This window comes from Scyliorhinus canicula, chromosome 6 (genome assembly GCF_902713615.1).
Source record: "Scyliorhinus canicula chromosome 6, sScyCan1.1, whole genome shotgun sequence".
Classification (NCBI taxonomy): Eukaryota; Metazoa; Chordata; class Chondrichthyes; order Carcharhiniformes; family Scyliorhinidae; genus Scyliorhinus; species Scyliorhinus canicula.
Genome location: NC_052151.1, coordinates 11250613 through 11263584, shown reverse-complemented (window position 1 = coordinate 11263584; position 12972 = coordinate 11250613). Strand labels below are relative to the sequence as shown.

Genomic DNA, 12972 nt, shown 5'->3' with positions numbered 1-12972 from the left:
GTGTTCTTATCAGAGGCAGGATGTTCTTGCTGTGGAGGGAGTCAGGAAGGCCGATTCCAGAGATGGCAGGACTGTACTATGAGGAGAGACTAAACAGTTAGGATTATATTCAGTGGAGGGTGGTATGGTGGTGCAGTGGTTAGCATTGCTGCCTCACGATGCCGAGGTTCCAGGTTCGATCCCGGCTCTGGGTCACTGTCCGTGTGGAGTTTGCACATTCTCCCCGTGTCTGCGTGGGTTTCACCCCCACAACACAAAAAGATGTGCATGGTAGGTGGATTGGCCATGCTAAATTGCCCCTCAATTTCCAAAAAAGAATTGGGTACTCTAAATTTATTTCAAAAAAAGATTATATTCAGTGGAGTTTTCAGAGTGAGAGGGGATCTCGTATAAAATTCTAACAGGATTAGACCGGGTAGATTCAGAAAGAACGTTCCCAATGGTGGGGGAGTCCAGAACTAGGGGTAATAGTTTGAGGATAAGGAGTAAACCTTTTAGGGCTGAGGTGAGGAGAAATTTCTTCACCCAGTGGGCGGTTAGTCTGTGGAATTTGCCACCACAGAAAGTAGGAATGGAAGTTGTGTGTAGTAGTGATACTCTGGAGTCCTTTATTACAAAATCCAGTCTTTTGATTTCTACCTTGCTTTCTCAGGTCAGAATGTGTATGGATTCAGCAGCACAAAGCCTCGAAGGTTACAGTGGACCTGGCTGGGTCATGCTGTCATCACCTATGGATCGCTGACTTTGCACGTGTCCACTCTGCAAATGTACATCCTGCTGCAGTTTAATGAACAGGAGGTAAAGCAGCACTGTCCATACCAGCACGTGTAGCTCTAACATTGCTGATTCCCAGTCATGATTACATATTTTGTGTACTACATCCAAATTAATCTTTTTTTAATATAAATTTAGTGTACCCAATTCATTTTTTCCAAATAGGGGCAATTTACTGTGGCCAATCCACCTAGCTTGCACATATTTGGGTTGTGGGGACGAAACCCATGCAAATACGGGGAGAATTGCAAACCCCACACGAACAGTGACCCAGAGTCGGGATCGAACCTGGGACCTCGATGCCGTGAGACTGCAGTGCAAACTGTGCCACCGTGCTGCCCTTCCATATGAATCTTAATCTTTTTCATAACTGATCCCTACTTTACTGTTAATGGCACTGTGACATTCAAACATATTTTGAATAAATCCCATGGACCATGTTAGATTAACAGTTCTGATTTTCTATCAATTTATTTTTCTGAACTACTTTACACTGTAAATAGAAATGCTTTGACTACTTGTTTGGTATTGATCATTTTCAAAAGACATTTTTAATATGGTTTGAACAAAAGCCCTTAAGACTAATATTGATAAAATATGATTGCATATATTATGAACATGACCACATTTAGTGTGTTGAAAACATTGAGAGTTTACAATTTCTGTTTGAAAACTTTTTGTCAGGTTCTGACTGGCAAATCCATTCAAAACGTATTGGCATTTTGCCTGGAAATACCTGACTATACTTTCAGGTAGTGTTGTGAAAGGGTGTTCCATGTAGTTCCGAGTTCTGCAAAGGATAGTGTATAATCCCCACGTGAAGTATTGTATTGAAAAGCAAAGTGTAACAATGCTGATTGGGTTACTTAAATAAACCAGACATTGTCATTTTAAAGGAGTGCAAGAACAGTGGGCCGGTGAATACAGACATAGGGTCAGATTTTACACACATTTGGGATCATTGGCAAAAGAACTAGGGCAGATGGGAAATGCTTTTATGCGGCTACTGGTTATGACCCGTAATGCTCAATCTGAAAGATGATCTGCTCGAGGCAATTCAACGGGGTAAATGATAAATAAACTTAGGCTGCAGAGTAAAAGCAGCACAGTAGCACAGTGGTTAGCACAGTTGCTTCACAGCTCCAGGATCTCCGGTTCGATTCCGGCTTGGGGCGCTGCCTGTGCGGAGTCTGCGTGTTCTCCCCGTGTGTGCGTGGGTTTCCTCTGGGTGCTCCGGCTTCCTCCCACTGTCCAAAGATGTGGGGTTAGGTGGATTGGCCATGATAAATTGCCCTTGGTATCCAAAATGCTTAGGTGGGGTTACTGGGTTATGGGGATATGGTGGAGGTGTAGGCTTAAGTGGGCTGCTCCTTACAAGGGCTGGTGTAGACTCGATGGGCCGAGTGGTCTCCTTCTGCACTGTAAATTCTATGAAAAGCGAGCGGGTGAGAGCAGCTGGACATCTCTGACGGACACTAACGCCTCACGGTAGCATGGTGGTTAGCATCAATGCTTCACAGCTCCAGGGTCCCAGGTTCGATTCCCGGCTGGGTAACTGTCTGTGTGGAGTCTGCACGTCCTCCCCCTGTGTGCGTGGGTTTCCTCCGGGTGCTCCGGTTTCCTCCCACAGTCCAAAGATGTGCGGGTTAGGTGGATTGGCCATGCTAAATTGCCCGTAGTATAAAGGTTAATGGGGGGATTGTTGGGTTAGGGGTATGTGGGTTTAAGTGGGGTGATCATTGCTCGGCACAACATCGAGGGCCGAAGGGCCTGTTCTGTGCTGTACTGTTCTAAAAAAAAACACGACGAACTGCCTGAACTTCTAGGATGGAAGATTCACGATTTAAGCATTTTACACTTTCTTTTGATTTTTACCTATAAGGAAGTTCCTGTGGAGACCATCTTGAAATCGACTGGTTTGTCCCCAGTTTTGGTTAGCCATGCACTGGAACCTCTGATCGGAGAAAATGACATCCTTGTACAACCAGGCACTGACAAGAACAAACTCAAAGGTGCGTACACGTCTCCCAACTCTATCATCCCTGTTCCCTCTATCGGTATCAAAGTATTCTGTATTCCTGCACCAGACTATATTGTAACTTGTACATTTTGTGTAAGAGAAGTGTTTTATTCTTCCAGTTTCCTCTCTCTGTTCCTGCCGTTGATTTGTGTTTTTGGTATTGGTGCTTACAGCCCCACTGCTATCTTTTAGATGTGTAATTGATACCGAGGGTCAGCACACTGTTCAACTGTGCTGAGAATCACAGACTTACCTGGTTTGTGGTGTGCCCAGGGTGTTTTACCCACAGGAATTGCTGGACGGTGAACAGGACTGGCTGAATTTAAAAATAAATTGGGTTTTGTGATCCCCAGTCCAAACTGCGCTCAATGGAATTGTCGAGCTTCAAACGTTGCTCCAGCTGAAACCAGCCAAATCCAGGCAGAGCAGTGACTACGCTTACAACTCTCTGATTCAAAACTCGGGTCCATAACCCATGGTTGATTTGTGCAGTTAATGTGTAATAATAATAATCTTATATCTTTATTAGTGTCACAAGTAGGCTTACATTAACACTGCAATTAAGTTACTGTGAAAAGCCCCTAGTCGCCACATTCCGGCGCCTGTTCGGGTACACAGAGGGAGAATTCAAAATGCCAAATTACCTAACAGCACCCGGAGGAAACCCACACAGGCATGGGGAGAACGTGCAAACTCCGCATACATAATGACCCAAGCCGGGAATCGAACCTGGAACCCTGGCGCTGTGAAGAACTGTGCTACCCACTACAAAGACCAAAGAAAAGTACAGCACAGGAACAGGCTCTTCGGCCCTCCAAGCCCGTGCTGACCATGCTGCCCGTCTAAACTAAAATCATCTACACTTCCTGGGTCCGTATCCCTCTATTCCCATCCTATTCATGTATTTGTCAAGATGTCTCTTAAATGTCACTATCGTCCCTGCTTCCACCACCACCTCCGGCAGCGAGTTCCAGTCACCCACTACCATCTGTGTAAAAAAGAATGCCTCGTACATCTCCTCTAAACCTTGCCCCTCGCACCTTAAACCTATGCCCCATAGTAATTGACCCCTCTACCCTGGGGAAAAGCCCCGACTCTCCACTCTGTCTATGCCCCTCATAATTTTGTAGACCTCTATCAGGTCGCCCCTCAACCTCCGTCGTTCCAGTGAGAACAAACCTAGTTTATTCAACCGCTCCTCATAGCTAATGCCCTCCATACCAGGCAACATCCTGGTAAATCTCTTCTGCACCCTCTCTAAAGCCTCCACATCTTTCTGGTAGTGGGGCGACCAGAATTGAACACTATACTCCAAATGTGGCCTAACTAAGGTTCTATACAGCTGCAACATGACTTGCCAATTCTTATACTCAATGCCCCGGCCAATGAGGGCAAGCATGCTGTATGCTTTCTTGACTACCTTCTCCACCTGTGTTGCCCCTTTCAGTGACCTGTGGACCTGTGCTACCATGCTGCCCATTTGCCTTTCGTTTTACCTGCCGCACTTGTATGCCAGCGTTCCGGACTTTTATGAACAAGGATTCCCAAGTCCCTTTGAGCTACAGCTTCCTGCAGTCTCTCCCATTTAAATAATAATCCACCTTCTCATTCTTTCTTCCGAATGCGCAATCTCACATTTTCACACGCTGAATTCCATGTGTAATTTTCTATCCACTCACTGAACCTGTTAATATTGCTCTGTAAACTATTTACGATCCACCTTCCCTTCCACCTTTGCATCATCTGCAAATTTGGCTAGTGTACACTATTCCTTCCTCCAAATCATTAATATATATTGTGAAGAGCTGAGGCCAGCACTGTTCCCTGTGACACTCCACTGGTTATTCCCTGCAACCTGTGAGACCCCCTTATCGTTATTCGCTGATTCCTGTTAGTTAGCCAGAATATTATCTTCTATACTTGTCAGAAAATTATCTCCAACACCATGAACTCCTATCCTGCATAGTAGCCTTTTGCTTGGCACCTTACGAAATGTCTTTCGAAAATCCAAAAATACAACATGGCTTGGTTCTCCTCTCTCTACCCTGGCTGGTAACTTTCTTAAAGATGTCCAGTAAATTTGTCAGATATGATTTCCCCTTCATGAAACATGCTGACTCTGGTAGATCAGGATGGTGGAGATGCTGGCGTTGGACTGGGGTGAACACAGTAAGAAGTCTTACAACACCAGGTTAAAGTCCAACATGTTTGTTTCAAACACTAGCTTTCGGAGCACTGCTCCTCTGCTAGATCAGGTTATAGCTTTCCAAATGCACTGCTAGTTTCTCCTTAATAATCAATTGTAATATTTTTCCAATAACTGAAGTTAGACGAACTGGCCTGTAGTTTTCTGCATTTTGCTTCTGGTCCTTTTTGAACAATAGCGTACCACATTGACAGTTTTCCAATCCTTTCACATAGCTTTAGAGGAGGTGACACCTCCGGGAGAACCCAAACATTGACCTTCTTACGGCAAACTTTATTTTCTCGAGACTGAGAAACCCAGAATCACTAACCCGGGTCTCTACACTCGGGGGCTTCGAGTCCCTCCACATTAACACGATCCGTCTCCGGGCAACCAGGAAGGCAAAGACCAAGACGTCGGCCTCTTTCGCCCCCTGAACTCCCGGATCTTCCGACACTCCAAAGATCGCTACCTCCGGACTCGGCACCACCCGTGTTTTTAGCACCGTGGACATTGCCTTTGCAAAATCCTGCCAAAACCCTCTAAGCTTCGGGCATGCCCAAAACATGTGGACATGATTTGCTGGGCTCCTCGCACACCTATCCTCAATTCCGAAGAACTTACTCATCCTAGCCGCTGTTATGTGTGCCTGGTGGACTACCTTAAACTGTATCAGGCTGAGCCTGGCGCATGATGAGGAGGTATTAATCGTGCTTAGGGCATTCACCCACAGACCCGCCTCTATCTCTCCTCCTAGCTCGTCCTCCCACTTGCCTTAAGTTCCTCCACCGGAGTTTCCTTCGCCTCCGAAAGCTCCTGGTAAATAATTGATACCTTCCCCTCTCCCTCCCAGGTACTGGAGACTACTCTATCCTGTATCCCCCATGGCAGCAGCAGCGGAAAGGCCGGCACCTGTTTTCTCAGGAAGTCTCACACCTGCAAATACCTAAAACCACTCCCTGCTGGCAATTTAAATTTATCTTCCAAAGCTTTCGAGCTGGGAAAGTTCCCATCTATAAATAGATCCCCCATCCTTCCAATTCCTGCCCTCTACCAACTCCGGAACCCGCCATCTCGCCTATCCGGTACAAACCTGTGGTTATTATAAATTGGGGTCCAAATCGATGCTCCCTTCACTCTATTATATCTCCTCCACTGCCCCCAGATCCTCAGAGCCGCCACTACCACCAGACGTGTGGAGTATCGGGCTGGCGAGAACGGCAGAGGTGCCGTTACCAATGCTCCCAAACTGGTGCCTTTACATGACGCTGCCTCCATCCGCTCCCATGCCAACCCCTCCCCTACTACCCACTTCCTAATCATGGCTATATTAGCCCGCCCAGTAGTAATTGCAGAGGTTCGGCAGCGCCAAAACCCCCCCCCAACACTTTGTTCACTCCACTCGCGGGGCTTTACTCGCCCACACAGAGCCCAAATAATCTTATTCACGCGCTTGAAAAAGGCCTTGGGATGAAGATGGGGAGGCACTAAAGGACAAGCCGAAATCTGGGGAGGACCGTCATTTTCACGGTCTGCACCCTCCCCACCAGTGACAGCCGGAGCATGTCCCATCTCTTAAAATGCCCTTTCATTTGTTCTTTTTTTTTAATAAACAATTTTATTGAGGTAGTTTTTGGCTTTATAAACAGTTACAGACATCATCAGAAAGAAAGCAAAAAAGGCAAACATGTGCAAACATCCACGTACTTTCAATACTTCCATCGTAACATATTGCACAAGCCCGCTCCCCTCCCACCGGTACTACCCGCCATATTTTCCCTCCTCCTCTACTTTTACCCCCCCCTCCCCCTGCTGACGCTCACTCTCCCGCAAAGAAGTCAATAAATGGTTGCCACCTCCGGGTGAACCCCTGCACAGATCCCCTCAAGGCGAACTTAATTTTTTCCATCCCCAGGAAACTCGACATGTCCGCAAGCCACCACTCCGTCTTCGGGGGCTTTGAGTCCCTCCACGCCAATAATATTCGTCGCCGGGCTATCAGGGAAGCAGAGGCCAAAACATCGGCCTCTTTCTCCCCCTGGACGCCCGGGTCTTCCGAAACCCCAAAAATTGCCACCCCTGGACTCATCACCACCCTTGTTTTTAGCACCTGGGACATGACCCCCGCAAATCCCTCCCAGTACCCGCTAAGCTTAGGGCATGCCCAAAACATGTGAACATGGTTCGCTGGTCCTCCCGCGCACCTAGCGCATTTGTCCTCTATCCCGAAAAATTTGCTCATCCGAGCCACCGTCATATGGGCCCGGTGAACGACCTTAAATTGGATCAGCCCGAGCCTAGCACATGTCGCGGTCGAATTTACCCTACTCAGGGCCTCTGCCCACAGCCCATCCTCCATTTCCCCGCCTAGCTCCTCCTCTCATTTAAGTTTCAGTTCCTCTGTCTGGGACCCTTCCTCCCTCATGAGCACCTTATATATACCCGAGACTCTGCCCTCCCCTTCTTCCCTCCTAGAGACTATTCTGTCGAGGATCCCCATTGGCGGGAGGCGCGGGAAAGATGAGACCTGTCTACGAACAAAGTCCCGCAACTGTAGGTATCTAAAATCATTTCCCCATACCAACCCAAATTTCTCCTTCAAGCTCCTCAAACTCGCGAAGCTCCCTTCCAGGAACATATCACCCACCCTTCCCGCCCCTGCTTGCCGCCATACTCGGAACCCCCCATCCATACTGCCGGGGGCAAACCGATGGTTGTCGCAGATTGGCGCCCAGACAGACGCCCCCATCTCCCCCACATGCCTCCTCCACTGGCCCCATATCCGCAGGGTCGCCACCACTACCGGGCTGGTGGTGTACTTGGCCGGCGGCAGCGGTAGAGGAGCTGTGACCAGGGCTTCCAAGCTGGAGCCCCTGCACGAAGCCGCCTCCACCCGCTCCCAAATAGACCCCGTACCCACCATTCATTTCCTTATCATAGCGATGTTGGCCGCCCAGTAATAATTGATCAGACGCGGCAAAGCCAGCCCTCCCTTGCTGCGGTTCCTCTCCAACATCGCCTTCATAGAATTTAGAATGCAGAAGGAGGCCATTCGGCCCATCGAGTCTGCACCAGCTCTTGGAAAGAGCACCCTACCCAAGCCCATACCTCCACCCTATCCCCATAACCCAGTAACCCCACCTATCACTAAGGGCAATTTGGACCCTGAGGGCAATTTATCATGGCCAATTCACCTAACCTGCACATCTTTGGACTGTGGGAGGAAACCGGAGCACCCAGAGGAAACCCACGCACACACGGGGAGAACGTGCAGACTCCACACAGCCAGTGACCCAAGCCGGAATCGAACCTGGGACCCTGGAGCTGTGAAGCATTTGTGCTAACCACTATGCTACCATGCTGCCCACATGCTGCCTTCTTCACCCGTGGGGATTTTCCCGCCCAGACAAAGCTCATGATCAGCCCGTTAACTCTTTTGAAGAAGGACTGTGGGATAAAGATCGGGAGGCACTGAAAAATAAACAAAAATCGAGGGAGGATTGTCATCTTTACAGTCTGCACCCTCCCTGCCAGCGACAGCGGGAGTGCATCCCATCTCCGAAACTCTCCCTTCATTTGCTCCACCACCCTGGCCAAATTTAACTTATGCAGCCTGCCCCAGTCTCGTGCCACCGGGATTCCCAAATACCGGAAATTTTCCTCAACCAGCCTAAACGGTAGCCCTCTCAATCTGTTCTCCTGACCCCTTGCCTGTACCACAAACATTTCACTCTTGACCGTGTTTAATTTGTATCCTGAGAACTGGCCGAACTTCCTCCGCATTCCCAGTATAGTTCCCATCCCGGCTACTGGGTCCGACACGTACAGGAACAGGTCGTCTGCATAAAGAGAAACCCTGTGTTCAACCCCGCCCCTCACCATCCCCTTCCAACCCTCTGCAGCTCTCAGCGCAATCGCCAGCGGCTCTATGGCCAGCGCAAACAGCAGCGGGGAGAGCGGGCAGCCCTGTCTGGTCCCTCGGTACAACCTAAAGTACTCCGACACTTCTCTGTTGGTCCTGACGCTGGCCCTCGGGGCCTGATATAATAATTTGATCCAATCCACCAATCCCTCCCCGAACCCAAACTGTCCGAGCACCTCCCATAGATAGTCCCACTCCATCTGGTCAAAGGCCTTCTCGGCGTCCATTGCCACCACTACCTCCACCTCCCTACCCGCCGGGGGCATCATTATCACATTGAGTAATCTCCTCAGATTGGCCGCCAGCTGCCTACCTTTCACGAACCCCGTTTGATCCTCCCCAATCACGTCCGGTACACAGTCCTCCATTCTACCCGCCAGTACCTTTACCAGGAGCTTGGCGTCTACATTAATCAGGGAGATTGGCCTGTAGGACCCGCACGTCTCCGGGTCTTTACCCCGCTTCAGTATCAGAGATATGGTGGCTTGTGACATTGTCGGCGGCAGGGTCCCTCTGTCCCTTGCCTCATTGAAAACCCTCGCCAAGACCGGGCCCACCAGCTCAGAGAACTTCCTATAAAACTCTACTGGGTATCCATCCGGCCCCGGGGACTTCCCCGACTGCATGGCCTTTAGGCCCCCCAATACCTCCTCCACTCTCATCGGGGCCCCCAGCTCATCCACTCGCCCCCCACCAACTGTTGGGAATGTTAACCTGTCCAGAAACCTTTTCATCCCCTCCGGTTCTTCCGGCTGCTCCGAAGTATACAGCTTACGATAGAAGACCCGGAATACCCTATTCAATTCTGCCTGGTCCTCCACTTTGCGCCCCCCCTCGTCCCTCACTCTACCTATTTCCCTGGCCGCCTCCCTCCTCCGGAGTTGCTGCGCTAACAGTCTGCTAGCCTTTTCCCTATGCTCGTACACCACTCCCCTCGCCTTCCTAAGCTGTTCCACGATCCTGCTCGTGGATAGTGCCCCCAGTTCCGCCTGTAGTCTCTACCTCTCCCTGAGTAAAACCTCCCCCGGGGACTCCGCGTGCGCTTCATCTATCCGACCCATTTCCCTGACCAATCTATCCATCTCTGCCCTGTCTGCCTTGGCATTGTGGGCCCCAATTGAAATCAGCTCCCCCCCGCACTACTGCCTTTAGCGCCTCCCACAGGGTTGCCGCTGAGACCTCCCCCGTGTCATTCACCTGCAGGTAATTTTTTATACATTTCCGAAGCCTCTCGCAGATCCCCTCCTCCGACAGCAGTCCCACATCTAGCCTCCATTGCGGGCGTTGATAACTCGCTCCCCCGAACTGCAGGTCCACCCAATGCGGGGCATGGTCTGAAATGGTAATTGCTGAGTATTCCGTGTTCTTTACCTCCCCCATACAGTCCCTGCTTAGTACAAAGAAATCTATCCTGGAATATACTTTATGGACGTGCGAGTAAAACGAGTAGCCCCTTCCTGTTGGCTGTCTATCTCTCCAGGGGTCCACTGCCCCCATTTGCTCCATAAACCCTTTCAGCTCCCTTGCCATTGCTGAGAGTCTACCCGTTCTGGGACACGACCGATCCAAAGTCGGGTCAAGGACCATGTTAAAGTCCCCTCCCATTATTAGCCTGCGAGAATCCAGGTCCGGGATCTTCCCCAGCACTCTTTTAATGAAGTCCACGTCATCCCAGTTTGGGGCATTTATATTCACCAGCACCACTCTTCTCCCCTCCAGTCTGCCCCGTACCATCAGGTATCTGCCCCCCCTGTCTGCGGATATGCCCTCTGCCTCAAATTGCACGCGCTTGTTGATCATGATTGCCACCCCTCTGGACTTCGAGTCCAGGTCCGAGTGGAAGACCTGGCTAATCCAGCCCTTCCTTAGCCTGGTCTGGTCCGACACTTTCAGATGTGTCTCCTGCAACATAATTATGTCCGCCCTCAGGGCCCGCAAGTGCGCGAACACCCGCGCCCTCTTAACCGGCCCATTCAGTCCCTTGACGTTCCAGGTGATCAGCCTGGTCGGGGGCACATCCCACCCCCCCACCCCGCCGGTCAGCCATAGCCTTTCTCGGGCTGGCCCGTGCGTCGCGCCACTCCTGGCCCGCCCTTTGGCTGCCTCCACCCTCGACCTCCTTTCCAGTGCCTATTTCAAGTCCCTCTCCCGTCAGCAGAACAACCCCCCCTCCCCTAACCCCATCCCCGATATCCCCACCCCTGCCATCTACTGGCTGTAACTCTCTCCCCCCCCCCCATCTGACTCCCTTGACTAGCCAATCTGCTAGCCCGGTGACTCAACACTCCGGCGCCTTCCTGTCTCATTCCCATTGTTTCCCCGTCCTCCTCCCCACTCCCCGGCGCCCCATCCCCCTCTCCCACCCACTGGGGCAAGCCGGCTCCAGTGTCTTCCGCGAGCTGCACAAAAAGCACAAACCAGCCCAAACAGGGAAAAAAAACACAGAAATAAGAGAAAAAGCACAAAAATATATACCCAAACCCCCCCCCCCCCAATAAGAAACAAGAGAGACCACAAAAAAAACAACAACAAAAAAGGGGGGGGGGGTTAACCCCCCAAACCACTGTCCATGAACAAAGGAAAGAGTCCCAAATGTTCCGCTTGGCCCCTTTGGCCCAGCAAACCGTTGAGCAGCAGTCCAGGCACACTCGGCGTTCCTTCCCACAAAAATCCTCGAGCCCTAATTCGCGTCCTTGGGGCCTCCTTTCGGGACCAGCCCCAGGTCCCTCACAAAATCCATCGCTTCTTCGGGTTCGGAGAAGTAGTGGTGTTGACCCTGGTGCGTGACCCATAGCCGGGCTGGGAACAGCAGACCCAAAACTTCACGTGCTTCTTGAACAGCACCTCCTTGACATTCTTAAAGGCTGCTCGCCGCTTAGCCACCTCCTGGCTTAGGTCCTGATAAATGCGGAGAACACTGTTGTTCCACGTGCTGCTCCTGGCGCTCTTTGCCCACTGCAGCACCCGCTCCTTGTCCACGAACCTGTGGAACCTAATCACCATCGGGCGGGGGGGGACCGCCCGGCTGCCCCTGCCTTGCCTGCACTCTGTGTGCCCCCTCCAGCTCCGGGGGTCGTGGAAAGGCTTCGGCTCCCATCAGCTGCTTCAGCAGGTCTGCTACAAACGCTGCAGCATCAGCTCCCTCCGCCCCCTCCGGGAGGCCGACCATCCTCAGATTGTTCCTGCGGACTCTATTCTCCAGCTCCTCCACTCTGTCCAGCAGTCTTCTCTGCCGCTCCTTCAGGCCGTCCACTTCTAGCGCTGCAACCGTTTGCGCATCCGCCTGCTCCTCCACCGCCTCTCCCAGCTCCTTAACTTTAACATCCTGGGCGTCCAGCCTCTGGTTCAGCTGATCCACCGCTTTCTGGATTGGGTCCAAGCTGTCCCGCTTCAGCGCTTCAAAACTGGACTTCATTACCTGGAGCATGTTATCCAGCGCCAGCTGGATTGCTGAGTCCGGGGTCCGTGTGTCCGCCATCTTAGGTCCCAGGTAATTTTCTTCAGGTCCTTGTCTCTGTCCCTTTTTCTCCTTCTTCTGCCTTCTGGACTCCCGCTGTTCCATGTGCCGCAGCCCGCTCCTCAGCGCCTTCGCTGCCGCCTTCCTTCGCCCAGCTCCTTAAATTTTACCTTCTGGACATCTGAAGTGGGTCCAAGCTGTCCCTCTTCAGCGACTCCAAACATTTTTTTCTTGTCCTGGAGGAAGGAAGGTCCGTGGGTCCGCCATCTTACCCTTCAGGTCAGTTTCCTCCTTGCCTCCGTCTCTCTCTCTCTCTTTCTTCCTCTACCTGCTGGCCTCCCACGAATCCATCCGCTGCAGCCCGCTCTCCTCTTCTTTCACGGCAGCCTTTTTGCCGCCCCCGTGGTCCCGCTATCGCGGGGAATCAGCTGCTAAGCCCCGCCGGAGTGAGAGCCCACCGAATGTGCGGCTCACTCAGGCATCGCTGCCACCGGAAGTCCCCTTTCATTTGTTCTACCAATCGGGATAGGTTTAACTTGCTTTGACAAAGAGTCATCGGACTCGAAACGTTAGCTCTTTTCTCTCCCTACAGATGCTGCCAGATTTGCTGAGAT

At 51.2% G+C, this 12972-nt stretch overlaps 1 protein-coding gene across 2 annotated transcripts in view; it reads left to right on the top strand.

The window, feature by feature from the left end:
- LOC119966977 (cullin-9) overlaps positions 1-12972 on the top strand; it is a 176785-nt gene that overhangs the window by 104959 nt on the left and 58854 nt on the right. For both annotated transcript variants that reach the window (XM_038798952.1, XM_038798951.1), the window contains exons 21-22: positions 653-798; positions 2657-2786. In XM_038798952.1, coding sequence (XP_038654880.1) covers positions 653-798; positions 2657-2786 — 276 coding nt within the window. The remainder of the gene's footprint in view (positions 1-652; positions 799-2656; positions 2787-12972) is intronic.